Genomic DNA, 16,288 nt, shown 5'->3' with positions numbered 1-16,288 from the left:
AGCCAAAGGCCTGACAGAATTCTGCAAACAGGGCCCGCCAGGGTGTAAAACAGGGCTGTGAATTTTAGAGCAGTAATGCTGTGGTGTACTTAGGCACAGAGGAGAGCTCCAAGGCCTCATTCCCAGGGGCTCACAGGGGTCCTGGCCCCCACCAGGCGCCTCCTCCCGAGAGCTGGAGGGTCCTGTCCTCCAGCACCCCCACCCGCCCCAGCGTCCCTAAAGCCTGGCGGCAAGCTCCACCTCCTTTCTCTCCCATCTTGAATAATTAAAGGCCCAATTACGCTGTGGTCTAGTTTGGTGTTAATAAATGTTTGTGGAATCTGTAAAATGCATTTCACTTTAATTCTTTTTAAATGATTTCCTGGGTGGCTGAAGATGGCAGTGTCCCTTAGCAGGCACAGGCCGTTCCATGCCCCTCCTCTTCTGCCCAAGGAAAAGAATCCCTCCCCATGCCCACTGCACACGTGGGGCTGGGGGCACCCTATGAGAGCTCCTCCCCACCCTCTCCGGACAGTTCAGGAACCCGAGACCAACACAGGGCCTGCCCTGCCTGCGGTTACGTGCAGGTCTGTGGTTGAGCTGGGCTCCAGCGGTGCAATGCCGACCCTGGTACCCACCCACCGGGCACGCCTCCCCTCACGCTTCTCCACGGGGGAAGAGCTACAGTTTCACTGGTATGTGTGTATTTGTGTGTGGTGATGTGTGTTTGTGTGTGAGAATATGTATGGCGTGGGTATGCACATGTGTGTGCGCGCATGTTGTATACAGGTATTTGGCGTATATGTGTGTCTGCGTGGGGTGTGCTGTGACACCACTCTCAGGGCGTGAGGGGTCCCATGTGTGAACGCCCCTCCTCAGGGCCTGGCTGGGGGAGAAGGCTGCCCACTCAGCTTCCCTCCCTCGGTAACTCTTGGGGCCTGACACTCAGGCTGTCTGAGAATCTGGGGTTCTTGGGGTGGTGGGAGGGGCTACGAGGTGAGCGGTCTGCGCCAATCAGGGCCGAGGACGCCAGGCAGGTGGGAAGTCAGCCAGGGGCTTGAGTACTGGCTCCTGGACAGCTGTTTGGCCTGAGATACTCAGGCTACCCTCTGGCCCAGGTTTCCACTTGTGGAATGGGGTGAAATCTCACTTAATCTTGTGAAGATTAAGTGGAATAATGGATTCAAAATGTGTGCACAGACTGCACAGGGTTGATCCTAGGTGGCTTAGATGGGACGACAAAGTGGCTTTTGCCCAGGAAGGCATTCATGGTGGTGAGTGCCTGGCCTGGCTGTTGGCCAGGTCCAACCAGTAAGAGGCAGGAAGAGAGCCCATCAGGTGAAATCCAACTGGCCCAAGGCAGCTGTCCCTGGGCGCTGTGTGGCGGCAGCCCTGAGCCTCTGGACCAGAGACTGGGCATTACTGGGAGGGGATGGTGTGGGAGTGGAGCCCTGCATCCCCACCCCCTTCACCCACGCGGCTCCCCAGTGGGGCCTGCAGTGACCAGGAGGGTCGATTCATCACCTCCTTGGCCACCCGTGGGCAGTTGCTGTCTATTCAGCCTTCATTCACTCACTGATTCAAGCACTCACAAACATCCCGAGTGGACGAGCCAGGGAAGAGCCAGGCCTTGGGGCCGGGACGGACACACAGAGGGACATACACGGCACACACGCATCCCACGCGGGCTCACCTTCTCCAGCAGCTGCCTCAGCTGTTTCGTGCGGGCATCCCGGGAACACATGGTCTGCTGGGGGGCAACCACCGTGCAGATACACCTGCCTTCGCTGTCCTGGGCAGAGCTGTACACCTGCCAGCTCTCCTCAGGGTTGGTGGGCAACACCTGGAGAGGGGCAGGTGGGTGAAGGAGGGCAGGGAGAAAAGGGAGACCATAAGGCTGGGTACCAGGGCCTGCAGCCAGGGAAGACTGCCATGCCCAACCCCAGGGCGGGGGAGGTGTCCCGGGAGCAAGGAGACAGTCACCCGGTGGGATCCCCACGCCTGGAGGGAGCAAACAGGCACTGTTCTTTAAACTTTTTTTAAATTCAGGGGATTATTCAAATTTGAGAGATGTTTGAGCTTTGGCATCTGACCAAATCTATGCTTTGGGTAGAAGAGAGGGGTGGAGAGGGCAAAGCCGGAGAGGGAGGGAGGCTAGGACACCAGTGGCTGACGGACTCACAGGGAGCACATAAGTCAGAAATAAGATCTCCTCTCCAGAAGGCGAGCAGGGGCGGCCCGTGCAGCCTGCTCTGCTGCTGCCTGGTGCAGGGAGATGAAGCACCCGAAGAGCAGCCGGACCCGGCAGCCTGTTCGCCCAGAGCTGCTCGGACCCCGAGCCTCAGCAAAGGCTGCCTGGGAGAACGCCGGGCTTCCAACTCTGTGCACTGCCTGCCACCCACCAGCTTCGGTGGATATCACCAAGTTTCTGGTGTCATGTTGTGCAGGGTCACACCCAACCTCAGTCCTGAGGTGTGCCCACGGACCACCAAGAAACCAGAGCTGAGAATGGCTGGTGTCACCTTCAGCCTGCTCAGGTGGTCCTGACTGCCAGGTACGCAGGGTGGACACCGCTGCTCCACAACACTCCCTGGGCACAGATCCTCCCTGGCGGTCTGCCCAGTGGCCTCCGGTCACCTCCCTGCTATTTTTAGCATGGGGATGGGCAGAAGTTGGGGGCGGTGAGGATCTGTAGTAATGATACATTTCATTTCATTCATTTCCAACCCCAGAAGCTGAAGACCCAGAGGCAGGAACGAAGTCATCAGGAAGCAAACACTGCAAGCAATTCTGGGAACAGCAGGTGAGGTGACAAAAGGGGCCTTAGGAAGGGGTGGCCGCAGACCTCCTTCCAGAGAACTGCGCCCTTGGCAGCAGGGGGCGCAGAGCGAGACCCTGCCCTTCACCTCCCCTTCCTGCTCATGGGGAGCCGCCTGGGGCCCCTTTCTCCGTTGCTCAGGGGTGGTTCCCGCTCAGCCTGGGCTCCAGCAGCTCAGCCACCATCCCAGCGGTCAGCCCAGCCCAGAGGCGGCCCTGGCCATTCTCCCCCTCCCTCCCCCAAGGCCTTGCGAAAGGAGCGGAAGGGCTGGGGGCGTGCTTGGGAAGGAGTTGGCCAGCCCCCAGCGGCGGCTCCCGGGACCGATGTGCACCTCTGACGCTGGGACCCTGACGGACCTTCGAGTGGGGACGGGGACGGAAAGGTGCCTTGGGGCTTGGGGGCGCCCGCTGTCCAGCCCGCCCGCCGGGCCCCAGTCCGCGCCGGGTCCAGTCCGGCTTTTACAAAGTAGGGCGGGCTTGGTTCAGAGCCCCGGCTGCGCCGGCCCAGCCTGGGGTCCTCCGCGGCGCCCCACCCTTTACTCGCTGAGTGACCTTGGACAAGTCCTCAAGTCCCCTGCCTCAGCTCTCTAACCCCATCAAGGAGGGGCTTGCTGTTGGCTGAACGAGGACTCCAGGCTTCCGAGTCCCTGAGCAGGCACCCCCCGCCCCGCGCGGACCCGGCCACCGAAGGACGCGTGACCCCGGGGAGCGGCCGGGCCTGGGGGCGCAGGGGCTGGCTCACCCCGCCGCTCGGGCAGCCGCCCGGGGGCCCGGCCGGCGCCCTTGGCCCCGCGCCCCGCCACCTGCGCGGCGCGCGCCCAGCCCGGGCTCGGGGAGGGGGCCGCCCCGGCCGGCGGGAGCACTTACGCCGGTGCTGCGGTCGAGCGTCCCGCCGCTGGCCGCCGAGAGCCTGGTGGTGTTGAGGCCCACCAGCGAGGGCAGCGTCTGGGACATCCAGTTGGTGATCATGGCCATGGTGCTCAGCACGACCCCGATCTTGAGCAGCGGCACGGACATCGCGTCTCGAATCACCTCCTGCGCCCGCGCCGCGCCGGCGCCGGCTCCGCGCCCCGGGCAGCCTTCAGGCGGTGGGCACCGCGGCGGGCAGGGGCGCCCGGCCGTGTCCCCGCGCCCCCTCGGCCCGCCGCCGCCCGCCCGCCGCCGCCGCCGCCGCCCCGCGCGCCCCGGCCATGACCGCGCCGCGCCCGCGCGCCGGGGACAGTGGCCGCCGCCGCCGCCGCCGCCGCCCTGCGCGCCCGCCGCCGGGAAGGGCCGCCCGGCTCTGGCTCTGAGCGCCGCGCGGGCTGCGCGCGGGGGCCGCGGCCGGGAGGCGGGGACACGGCCGGGCGGCGGCCGACGCAATCTGCCCAGGCAACGGGTGGATTTTTCCTCCCCGCTCCGGCTCCCCGCCGCCCCCTGGCTGCTGGCAGCGAGGGCTGCAAACCCCCGTCGCGAGGGGTGGGGACGGGGTGACCGGGAGGGCAGGCAGACCACCGTCCGCCCCCCAAGTCCCAAGAGTGGGCGCCCGGCCTGGCCGCTGCCCTCCCACCCTCAGGCCGCCGGGAGAGCGAGGCCGGGCACCCCTCCGAGACCGCCCCGCCCCGAGGGCTCGCTCCATCCCGGCTGCTGGGAACCTAGTTCGCAGGCGGGCCCAGGCTCCCCACCGGCCCAGGCGGCCCCAGAAACCCAGCCAGGAGGGCAAACTCTTGGCCGGCTCCGAAAACAGACCCTCCCGGGGGTCTCCAGCCCTGGGGGAAGTGAATGGGCAGAACGGAGCGGCCCTCGTGGGGGCCGGGGCAGCCAGGTGCTCTGAGGCCTTTGGGAGGGAGGGAGTCTCCCGTCAGGTGCTACACCCACCAGTGTGGGCTCCCTGTGGGGGTGCAGGCTTGGGCTCAAGCATGCCATCCCAGCGGGAGAGCTAAAGGGGTCCCACCCACGAGGGGGTGGTGGCTAGGGCACTGGGCAAGACCCTGGGGGCTGTGGTTGGGGGCAGGGGTGGAGCCCAGGCCCTGGGACCCAGGCAGAGGAGCAGGGTGGGCGGGCACAAGCCCCAGCCCTCTGCAGCGCCAGAGTCAGGGCACGTGTCGGTCTCCAAGCAAGTGCAGGGCTGGCTGGGTCAAGCCCCTTAATAGGGCTGTAGAACTTGCAGGCGGCTTGTCAGCAGAGATAAAAGGCGCTTTCTCCAGGCCTCCCATTAAGCTTTCCAAGCCTTTTGGGAAGGAGAATCCCCTGCACTCCTTTCTGCCTGGGTGAAGATTAATCTCCTTTTCCAGGTTGGGGACTGAAAGCTGGAGGTTGGGAGGGCGGGGCCAGCCTTCCTGGCACCCGCCCAGGATGGACACCATCTTCCCAGGACTTCCCTCTGCTCGGTCCCCTACATAGACGGGACTTAGGTCCAGCCAGGAAGGTCCTGACTTGATGTGGTGTGAGACCACCTGAAAAGGTTCCTCTGATTCTTTTTCTGAGTAATACTGGGATCTGTGGCAGCCTCTGGGCGCGATGTGGCCGATTCCAACTGCTGGGCAAGGGCGCCATCTCCCAGTGTGAGAGGGTACTGCAGGCTCTGCTTACTGGGGAGGTCGGGCTGCACGGAGTCCCGGAGGGCTGGGCCGGGGTGGGGGTGGGGCTGGAGACGGGCTCACCTGACCAGGAATGCCCCGCCTGCTTAGTCTGTGGACGTTTGACACTGTTCAGGGTCACAAGCCACCGCCTGAATCCCTTACACCTGCCCCGCACTGCAGGCCAGTGAGACCCAGCTGAATCCAATCTACAGAAGTCTCAGGCCACCCATATATTTGTCACCTACCAAATGCAAGATGTGGGGTACAGTGTGCTGCAGAGAAACGCCGAAACAAAACCAGGACACTGGATGCAGCATGTTATACACTCCAGGACGGAAGCAACACTAATGCGATGGTAGTGGCTTGCTAGGCACTTCCTGTGACCGGGCAACATGCGTGAACAAAAATTTCCTCACCACCAACCCAGTACATGCTGTTGCTGGAACAAGGCATCTCAGAACAGTCGCTCTGTGCAGGCTCTGGGGCCCGATGGCCTGGGGTGGAGGCTTGGCTCTGCCACTGGCTGTGAGACCCTGGCCATGGTGATTAGTCCCTCTGTGCCTTGGTTTCCCCCTCGTAAAGCTAATAATAGTAATAGTAACCTTCCTGTTGTCAGGATTAAATGGGTGCCCAGGGGCAGGTTCAGCGCCCAGTGAGGTTCGCAGAAGACACACATGCTCACGAGGAACCCTCTCAGAGCAGCTGACGCTTAAGCCAATGGCAGACCTGGGATCTGACGCCCCCAGGGACTTCTGCCACATCTTTTAAGAGCTGCCTTTGGCCAAAACTGTCCACCCACAAGAGATGCTGTGGATGGAGACGCACAAACGGTGACGAGGCATCGCCAGACATGAAATCAATTCCCTCCCTTCAAGGAATGTGAAGCTGCAGGCACACAAAGACTTACAAAACCCAACTCTCCTGATTCTGAAGGACTTCTGATTAGATTTTATGTCGGTAATGTCCCATAAGGATTTACAACCGTTATTCTCACTGAGAAGAGCGCCAACTTGGCTGGATTCCTCAGTGGAGAAACTGAAATCCAGGTAGTCTGCAACGACGGAGCCGAGTACCGCTTCAAAGAGCTGCCGGGGGCAGAGGCCCCAGACTGACGAGCTGCCTTCAGCTGGGTGGGCCCAGTACGCTCTCCAGCCGTCTTGGGGACAGGCCATTAGGGCTGCTCGGGAGACGTGCAACTCTTGTCATGTTCTGAGCTCACAGTCATGCTGGGAGCCAGAAAGGGTTTATAGCATCTTTTAAGGCAGTGCTGGGAAGCAGCCCTTTAACAATGCAGCTTTGGGTCACTTACACGGGGCCTGCCAAATGTGGACCGTACTTCGGGATTCCTGCAGTTCCCTGGGAACTGAGCTGACCCAGGGAGGGAGGCGGCGGGTATGGGGGGGAGTCAAAGAATTTGGAGGTGATGGAAGGAAAAGCTGACTCACACCCACCCACCCGGATGGTTTTTAAATCCCGGGCATCTTTTCCGTTACTCATCTATGTTGATAGAGAATTGAATAGGTTTATTATGTCCCTTGTGCCAGGTGGAGTATGAACAGAGCTGGGGTGTGTGGCAGGTACAGCCCTGCTTCCCACCCAGCTGGAAGCTGCCCCCAAACTGCTGTGACCTGTACTCCCAATGCTCCGATCTGCACCTGAGCTTCTGTAACCTGCCCCCCGGCTGCTCCCACCTGCACCCCTGATGCTCCCATCTGAACCTTACCTGCAACCCCACCCTTACCTGCATCCCTGCCACCCTTACCTGCACCCCTGCCCTCACCTGCAGCCCTGCTGCTCTGACCAGCTTCCAGCTCATCTAATCCTAACCAAAGTCCTCTCCTCTGTCTGGAATCCATGATTTGGAGGGAGGAGCTGCAGCTTTTAGTGCATTTGAAAGGGTCCTTCGAGAAACCCAAGCAAGTGTAATTTGACTTAGAAGCCTACACAGCGCTCCCAAAAGCAAACTGGATTGTGGAAGAATGAAGGCATTTGGATTAAAGGATTCACGGCCTGGGCCAACCCCAGGTGTTCCTAAGGAGGAGTCTAAATCCCAGTTTCCACACAGCTTCCCTTGAAGCCAGGACCCATTTGTGTTCACAACTCCGAACAGCCATCGTAACCTCTGATGGAGCAGGCGCTGTGCCCAGACACCCTCAAACCCTCCCACGGTCACAGACCCTTCCCGGGGCCCACAGGCGGTGCTGCTGTCACTCCACTTTGCAAATGAGATGCTTGGGGCTTAGAAAGATAGTCCGATCCGTCCGAGGTCACATGGTGAGCCCACCACTCTCAGGGCCCAGCTCAGAAACACGGCCCACCGCCCTTCAGATGTCATGGTGTTCCAGTCCACCAGGGCTGCTGTAGCAAAATGCCACCAACTGGTGGCTTATAAAGAGAAACATATTGTTCACAGCACTGGAGGCTGGAGGCTGAGAGTGAGGCGCTACCCGGTGCCTTCTGGTTGGGACTGCTCCCTGGCCCGCAGGCAGCCCCGATGGCTGTGTTCCCACGCGGTGGAGGGCAGGGGCTCTCTGGGCCCTGATCCTGCCAGGGCAGAGCTCCTCCCAGCAGCCCTGCCTCCTAAAACAGCCCCTTGGGGGTTAGGACTTCAACACTTGAATTTAGGGGACCAGCCAGGTCTGTGTCCTCACGCTGGCCCATTCTGGCCGTGACCGTGGTGGGCTCTGCGAGTTCACCAGCACACGTGAATATAAGGATGCCAAGACCCACAGACCGGGACATGCGTGTGACTCTCAGCGTGTGTGTAAGTGAAAGCGACACCCCCCCTCCAGTCCTGCCTTCTCATGAGGGGTGGGCACACACGGGGTGTTGGAGCCTTACCTATACCGAAGCCCCACAGCCACTGTGCAGTGGGCGAGGACGTACATCTGAGTGTCTCCACCCCACAGACAGAAAACAGGTCCACAGTGGGGACTTCCTCGCACCCCGGCCAGCCCCGTGCTCCCCATGCACAGGGACATCCCCAGGGTCAGAATTTGGATGTCTTCCTTTTTAAAAATACGCACTATTTCTGTGGGCTCTTCGCACACAGCTTGTGGAGGGGCAGGGAGAGGGAGGGGAGAGAAAGGGGGAGTGGAGAAAAAGAAGGGGAGAGAAGGGCCTCAGGAGCTACTCTGCCCCTGCCCCTGGGGGCACCCTTTCCATTCACTTTCTCTGCCCAGGAAGAACATTCCAGGAGCAAGGGGAAGGACCTGGTCCTGACACGTGCGCATTGACATTTGCAAGCACATTCAAGCTAAAACTGACTAATCCTGGAGCTGGACTTCCTCTGAGGCCGTATCCTGCGCCTTCTGCTCAGGTTCAAGCTCCCTCTGTGGCCTCTATCAAATGCCCCAGGGACAGGAGCCACTTCCCAGCTCTCACGTGGGGCTGCTCTTCCCACTGAGCCACGTCCGCCCTCAGTCCTAGCCCTTCATCCAGAGAGCGTCTGTGCCCTCCGTCCCGCCTGGAGAGTTCCACCCTGCTCCCACAGATGTTGCCCCAGACTGGCTCCCAACCAGCCCGGGAGGCCACAGCGCCACATTCTCTTAGTTGCCCACCGGAAGTGGGTCTGGTTCTGGGGGTGGCACTTGGAAGAGAACATGGACAAGATGATTCAGCAGGCACGTCCCCCTCTGGACTGAACTCATGGCTTTCGGGGAACCCGTACACCTTACTGATCCCTCCTTTCCAGGTAGGTGGACGCATCATAACCAGTTGGGAAGGACAGTCTGGTTTCTGTTGAGTAAGTAATTGATTCTGACATGAATTAATCGATCTGGACCTGAATTAGAAGGTAATGTTGTCATAAAAACATCTGAGTCAACTCTGGGGCACAGCTGGGCCTGCAGGAAACACAAGAATGCAGCCCTTGCTCAGAGCCAGGGACGTCGGAGCTGCAGATCCTGGACTCTGCCCCCCTCCTACCACAGCGCACGTGCCGTCCACTGTGGCTGCCCTCCTGGGGCACAGACTCCACCCTCAACACCATCCTAGCCATCCCAAAGGGCCTGGGACCCCTGCCTGCGGAGCCCGATGGAGCCTCGGTAGCCTTGTCACCCCTCTACCAAAGGCCAGTGCCATCACTGGGGCAATCGCCTGCCTTGCAAATCGTCGAGTTGCTAGTGCAGTAACTTCAGCCAACACCACGCAGCTGACGGCGTCTCCACAGGGCTGCTCATCACCGATCCTGCCCCTGCGGCCAAAGGGCAAGAGGTGGCGGTCTGCTGTCTGGGGCGGGGATGCGTGTGCACGGTGGGGCAGGGCGCAGGGACTCACTCTCTGAGGGCAGGACTGGTTACACATAGCTGCTCCCTTTCTTTGAGTCCTACTGTGCTGTCAGATTTCTAGCCACACCTGGGGGGTTGAGTAAATTATTTGTGATGTTTATAAACACATCTCTGTTCTTTCTTCCACCCTCAGACATCCAAAGCGTCACTTGAGGCATGTGGGAGTAACTTTCTTTCCAGAACCACCCATGCGCGCCATTTGGCACGCTGGAGAAGTCCCTGTCTTGAGCTTTACACTCCTGCAGGGCATCTTGTGTGTTTGCTGGAACTCGGACGGGACTGGATTGCTTTCTACAGCATCTCCAGCGTCAGCACCACAGACCTGCACATCTAGATGTGGACAACGGCTGGGGCTCCAGCACCTGCCGCCTCCCCCAGGACACGTCGCTGTCGCCCACACTCTTACTGATCACCAGGTTTTAAATGTCACGAACCACACGGAGGGTGCAGGCCAAAGATTGGAGTGAGCAGACTAGGAAGCCCACATTTTCTAAACTGCGTGACAGCAAAGAAGGTGCCACCAGCCACTGTCACCTAGGCAGCTGTTGTGAGCTACAACCTGGGTACAGAGACAGGGGACAGCGCTGGCAAGGGTCATCCGCAGCCTCGGGGCCTGGGAGAGGCCTGGTCACTGCACACAGTCGCCCATCCTCCTCACCGGCAGTCTCCCCAGTGTTGTATGAATTATGCCAAATGCAAATGGTGAGGCAGACGTTTCAAGATGTAGAGGCCACATTAGCTCAGCCTGGCTGTGTCCCCTCTATTTCTTGGGGCTCAGCCCATACATGCACCTTCCTCTCACCTCCAAGACACTGAGGTGAGGAGTCTGAGTGTTTCTCTCAGATGCCCTTTGCAGAGGGGTCACATGTCTGGGGTCACTGTCCTGACCCCTGCCGCCTCCCTTCTCGAAGCCAGACTTCAAGGTCAGCAGCCCGCAGAGCGCTTGGTGGCACAGTCAGTGAGACCCAGCTGGCTTGGCCCTCAGACACGCCTCTGCAAAGGTCTCGGGATGGCATGATGGCACCAGGTCCCTCCATTTCTATAGGTTCTTGGGGACAATGCGCCCTTCTCTCAGCTTTTAATTTTTTCTGTCTTAACAAGAACATGAACTCAGGCATCCAGCTGGGACTGCACAGGGCGTTTGTCACATACGTGCTGGGCCACGAGGCGGCCCACTCACCCTCCCCAAGCCTGGGCTAGGAGGGTAATAACACAGGGGTCCTGGGACAGCGGGACCTGATCCAGACTATGCTCCTGGCATGGAGTTTGACATGCAGTTAACACTCAAAAAATACTAACCCTCGTTATTGGTTTTATCCCTAACGCTTTAAGGTCTGGCCGGCAAGTTTCTTACACGTGTAATAATCGGAAACAACGAAGAGAATGCCTTTTCTGTTGCACACCCTGCCCCCTTCCCTTGCCCCACTCGCGACACCGATCAGGTTGGAAGTGGCGCTGCTGTGGAGTGACCTTACGGCTGGTGGCTTCAGAGTGTGGACAGCGTCCACCGTGCATCTTTCAGAGCCAAAAGCCGGCTCCTCTCCCTGACAGCCTGGCGGTAGTTGTCATGCATCTAATTCAGTTTAGCTAGTAATTAGTTTTGTATTACTTTACACGGTGATGTTAATACTGATTACAGGGCCTGATGACTTTAGTAATAAGTACAACCCAAGGCAGAAAATTACCTTTTCTTCCTACTGGGGAATGCTGAAGTCGGTGGAATGAGAAGCAAATTGCTTTCGGAGATGAAGCAGCTGCTTCGTGTTGGGGATTTACAGCTTAGTGTCCTCTGGTGTCACGGCGCCTTCCAGGCCACCCAGAGACGAGGAGCGCTCGGGACCTGCGTTGTGTGCGTGCGTGTCCGGAGCTCTGCCCCGAGGCAGTGCAGAGACAGAAGGAGCTCCGCGCACCATGAGCTAGCTGGGTTAGGAAAAGACCCAGTGCTCCCCGAATCCCCCGACACCCACCCCCACTGTCACTCCAGGGTCCGGGGCAGACGTGGGCCTCCACGCTGGGGGAGACCAGGGGCTGGGCAGCTGCGCACGTCAGCAGGGCCAGTGGCCCAAGGTCAGGCTCAGGCAGGTCACAAAATCCAGCTGTTTGGATCTCATTACGTTTGTTCAAGGACGTGAGTTAGCGTCTTCCACTATAGGACAAGCTGAATCTGAGGATGAGAGGACAGATTGGAAGTGGTGGGCCTCGGTGGGATTTGGAGGAGCTCGTTAACCCCTGTTATTGGTTAACGCCAGCCCCACAGGGACACCTGTCCTGTCCCCACACCACATCACCCACGCTGACCGAGGAGCGCCCCAGGGCTTGTTCACGCCCTGCTCAGGAGCCTGGACTGGCAACGAGCTGGTCAGACAAGGACCAAGCACACACTGTCACCCCAAGGCCTGAAGGCACAGGACAGCCACAGTAGCCGCTGGCCCGAGGACACTGAGCTCACGCGCAGCGGGGGCTGCGGGGAGCCGGGCCTTGGGTCATCCAGCCTGGGGTCAGCGCAGCTGATGACGCAGGCTCTGCCTCACTCTTAAAATAGGTCAGATTCCCTGGCATCCCCTGTGTGTGCCGCGGCCCACGCTGCCCCCACCTTCCGGCCCCTGGCGCAGTGCTGGACCCTGATGCAGCCTTGCAGCCCGCCTGCGCGCCCCTCTCCCACACCCCTCCCAGCGCTTTCTCCACTCCCATCCCCAGCCCTGGGCTCAGACAGCTCTCCTGCCCACTGGCGATACTGACGGCAGAGCCTGGGGCCTCCCACCAAGCTCCTCGGCCCAGATGCCAGACGGCGGACTCGCTCAGCGGGCTCAGTGTCACCATGCCAGTGTGACTGAGTCAAACCCGAGCAGCTGGTGTCCGAGGACGGGAACAGGCAAGGACGAGGGAGGCCGCCCACTCAGGACTGGGGGTCATGGCAGGGGGCGTCTTTGAGAACCATCATGTCTTAAAAAGGTGGAAGTTCAGGCTGAGGGGTTAAGAGACTTTCTCAAGGTTACCCAGACTGTGTCTGGGGGCACTGAGGTCAGAGTGGGGGCCGAGGGATCCAAAGTGGTGGCTGCAGAGCTTCTCTCCTCGCCCAGGCCACTGCGCTCAGGGCTTCTGCCTCCGTCTGAATGGGCGCTGAGGTGCCTGGAGCTCAGGGGGCCCTGTGGTTCCCCACCTTCCAGGCAGAGGGGCGACTCCCTTGCACCTGGACTCCACTGGGGAGCCCGTGCACGCTTCTCAAGGAGAGTGAGACGCCAGCTTTTCATGGAAAATCACAGAACAAGACCAGTAAAATGCCTTTCTGTCTGAGGACAAAGTTCACCTGGGCCACTAGCCTGGCACGGTGTAGGCCACAGATCAATAGCTGGCATCTGATTGAGTGGCGCATCGTAAGCGGGCTGTGGGAGAACAGATGGCAGGGCCATGTGCATGCCTCCCCCCGCCGGCTGCCAACCCCGGCGGGCACTTAGGAAGCGCAGGTGCAGCCCCCACGTTTCTGACTTGTTCCCATTTCAACCCGTGCTGATCTACAAAACACAGCGGTCCTGGGACCTTGAGTCCTACAGGTGAGGGCATGGCTGCAGGAGCAGTTTACCTGAGTGGGAGGGTGGAGAGGGGGACAGGGACCCCACCGCTGGGTCACCAGTGCCCTGCTCAGCCTCTCCCGAAGCCCAGAGGTGTTCTGTTCATTTACAGATCTGGGTGGCACTGAGCTCCCGACTCCCTGCAGTCGGCTTCCTATGGTCGAATCACTTTGGGATCAAGAAAGCAAGATTCTTGGTGTGAGGTCCCCAGATAGCTCTCAGATGGATGGAGGCCCCCTGCACGCAGACCCGCTGCCTGTTCCAGTCCCTGCCTCAGAGGTCATTGGTAAGGGTGAGGGGCACCGGGTCCAACCCCGGGGGCGCCCAGCTGGGGGCCTGGAGCCAGCCACTCTCTGACCCTTTCAGAGACTTGAATGACTTGGAGGGTGTTAGTGGGTTCAGCCTGTGCTCTCAAATCCCACCACAATTAGGGATAATAGGCCTCCGGGGGCGCCTCCTGGTGCGCCCAGGGACACACTCCCTTGAGACAGCCTACAGCTCAGCTACAGAAGGAGGAACCTCCCGGAGAAAACAACATTGTCCCTCCTGGCCCAGGGGAGGGCTGTGGCCTTGGGGAGCTGACCAGGGCAGGTGAGGTGCAGGGGCCGGCGGAGGCTCAGGCACCCAGCACTGGTCACACAGATAGACACACGCTTCCACCACCGAGTTAAAGCTTCCAGTTGAAGTCGAACCAAAACTTTCTTCCAAGAACAGAGATCTTTGAAAAGATGGGGGCAGGAAAAGCATCTTGTAGTCTGGGAATGGAGGCTTAGGGCGCTGGGAAGCCAGGAGGCCAGCGGGGCAAGGAGGGCCCTCAGGGGGCCTCTTTTCCCAGGGGTGTCGGAATAAGGTGCAGGCTGCTAATGAGCGCCCGCCTGGCTCCTCTCTGCTTGTGCTCACCTCTGTGGGTGTGAGTGTGTGCGCGTGCGTGCCTGCAAATGCCCAGCAGGGTGCACGAGCCCCCCTTGGCCAGGCTCACCTCCCATCACCAGGGAAACTTCTCTCCCAGAGACCATGCAGAGCCTCTCCCGGGGAACTGGCTGACTGGGTGGCATCCGGGCAGGGGGCTCCGGGGGTGGGTGGGGCAGCAAAACCCAGGTACGCTGGGGTTGCACTTCCTGGGCTCCAAGGCAAAACAAGGGCCTCTTGTTCCAGAGCCTTCTCCTGGGATCTACCTTTATCTTCCTCTTATTCTGAGAGGGAAGGAGGCTGGCAAGGACGGGAGGAGGGTCAGGGGAGCAGGGTGCTGGCAGCCCAGCACCTCCCGGCCTTGGAACTCTAAAGGGCCGGAGTCTCTCAGCTCAGAGCACGGCACGGGGGCACCACTGAAAGGGCATTTTAATGTCACTCCCAAGCCGCCGGGCTCCCAAAGCTGGCAGGCTCTTCCCGGCACCCTGGTGCCAGAGCAACAGCCCCATGCCAGCTCCCAGACAGCCCTTCTTCTCCCAGACCTGCCAGCTCCGAAATGCATTTTAAAATGGAGAATACCAGCCAGAGACAGCCTCTCTATTGATACACTGTGCAGGGGACGCCAAGCCCGCTTAGAGCACCTGGCAGCCCCTACACACGCACGGGGTGGCTTGCCACTCACACTCCATGCCGCGCATGTGGCCACAACCCCCAGCCCTCCACACCGAGTCCACAGAGCACCCCAGCCCTGCACACGCTGCCTGCCCTCCCAGGTCTCGGGGCGCAGCTCCCACTGCCTGCTTGGGGGGGTGCTCCAAGGACAGTGTTATAACCCAGGTCAGGGATGCAGGACGCTCCCCAGGAGGGGTATGGGGGTGGGAGTTCTGCTCTACCTCTGAAGATGACAGGGGCTTGGATGTCCTGCTCTGTCCTCCCCCCAGATGACAATAGCAGCCAAATGCCCCCCTCCTGCTGCCCTTTGAACTCAGCAGGAGCTGGAGGGCCCAGAGTCGGAGGAGAGAGGGCACCGCAGCCCCGCTGGGCCAGGGCTGGGGGTCCTGCGGGTCCTGGGGACCGCGGCGCACGGGCTCGGGTCAGCCTGCACCCCTCCCCTCCCTCCAGCCCGGGTCGCCGGCCCCGTCCCCACCCATGGGCTGGGCGCCGGGCAGAGCGCGCCCGCCGACCCCGCCGCTCCGGGATCGCGCGGGAGGAAAATGGCGTTGGACGCACATACTTGGGTGAGTTCGGTGCCCATCAGGATGAGGAGAAGGAGGCTGAGGAGCTTCCGGGCCGGTTGCATGTCTCGCTGCCACCTCGGCCGTGCTGGCATGCGGAGCCCGGGTGCTCGCCGGCCGGCGGCTGCGTGGACGCGGACGCGCTCCCGCGCCCCTGGCTCGGCGGCGGCGCCGGCCGTGTCCCCGCGTCCTCAGCGCCCGGAGCCGGCGGCGCGCGGGCTGTGCTGCGCGGAGCCTCCGCTCTGCATGTGGCTCGCGTCCCGGTCCCCGAGGTCCCCGCGGGGCTGGGCGGCGGGCGGGGCGCGGCCCTCGGCCCCTCCTCCTGGCGCCGCCCGGCCGACGCGCGGCGCCGCTGCCAAAAGTTCTCTGGAAGGCGCGGGGGCGGCCGGCGCGGAGGGGGGCCGGGACAGGATGTGACATCAGAAAGGCGGGGGGCATTCGACTCCGAGGGAGCCCTCGGCCCGCGCCGGACGGCCCTGCGGCCAGGCTCCAGGCCCCTGCGACCCGGGGTGGGCACGCAGGGACCCCTGGGCGCGGGGAGGGAGCAGTGGCGGCTGGGGCGGGGGCGGGGGGCGAAGGCTTGGCACCTCCAGGAGGAGAGAGGATGACAGCTGGCCACGCCGGGGGTGAACTCTCACGCGGTGAACTGAGGCTCGGACCCAGGAAGACTGTTTCCACAGCAGGCGGCCCGGCGCACAGCTGGAAATTGGGCCATAGGCGGTGGGAACGGGGGCACAAAGGGAGCAGGCACGGCAAGCTGGGGCTCCTGTCCCGGCGCGGGGCCGTGTGGCTGAGGGTCTGTCCTGGTGCTCACGCTTTGTATGCATACACGTGGGGGCCGGCACACACAGGCCTGTCCTGTTCCGTGGGTGGGCACCGTGGGCACCATGTTTGGATGGATGGGTACAGAGGACACAGCTTTGCCTTCC

The 16,288-nt window shown here is 61.3% G+C and overlaps 1 protein-coding gene across 2 annotated transcripts in view; it reads right to left on the bottom strand.

The window, feature by feature from the left end:
• The window catches only part of OLFM1 (olfactomedin 1), a 39,071-nt gene extending 23,342 nt beyond the window's left edge, over positions 1-15,729 (bottom strand). The window contains exons 1-2 of one of the 2 annotated variants that reach the window (XM_036901450.2): positions 15,359-15,729; positions 1,673-1,822 (exon numbers count right to left, since the gene is read on the bottom strand). In XM_036901450.2, coding sequence (XP_036757345.1) covers positions 1,673-1,822; positions 15,359-15,454 — 246 coding nt within the window. In that variant the 5' untranslated portion in view covers positions 15,455-15,729. Of the gene's footprint in view, positions 1-1,672; positions 1,823-3,663; positions 3,917-15,358 lie in introns of those variants that run through there. The other variant, XM_036901449.2, reaches the window with a different exon arrangement.
• Between the last annotated feature and the right edge of the window lie 559 nt (positions 15,730-16,288).

This window comes from Manis pentadactyla, chromosome 3, assembly GCF_030020395.1.
Source record: "Manis pentadactyla isolate mManPen7 chromosome 3, mManPen7.hap1, whole genome shotgun sequence".
Taxonomy (NCBI): Eukaryota; Metazoa; Chordata; class Mammalia; order Pholidota; family Manidae; genus Manis; species Manis pentadactyla.
Note: the sequence above shows the minus strand (reverse complement) of the source record. Positions and strands in the feature narration are given on the sequence as shown.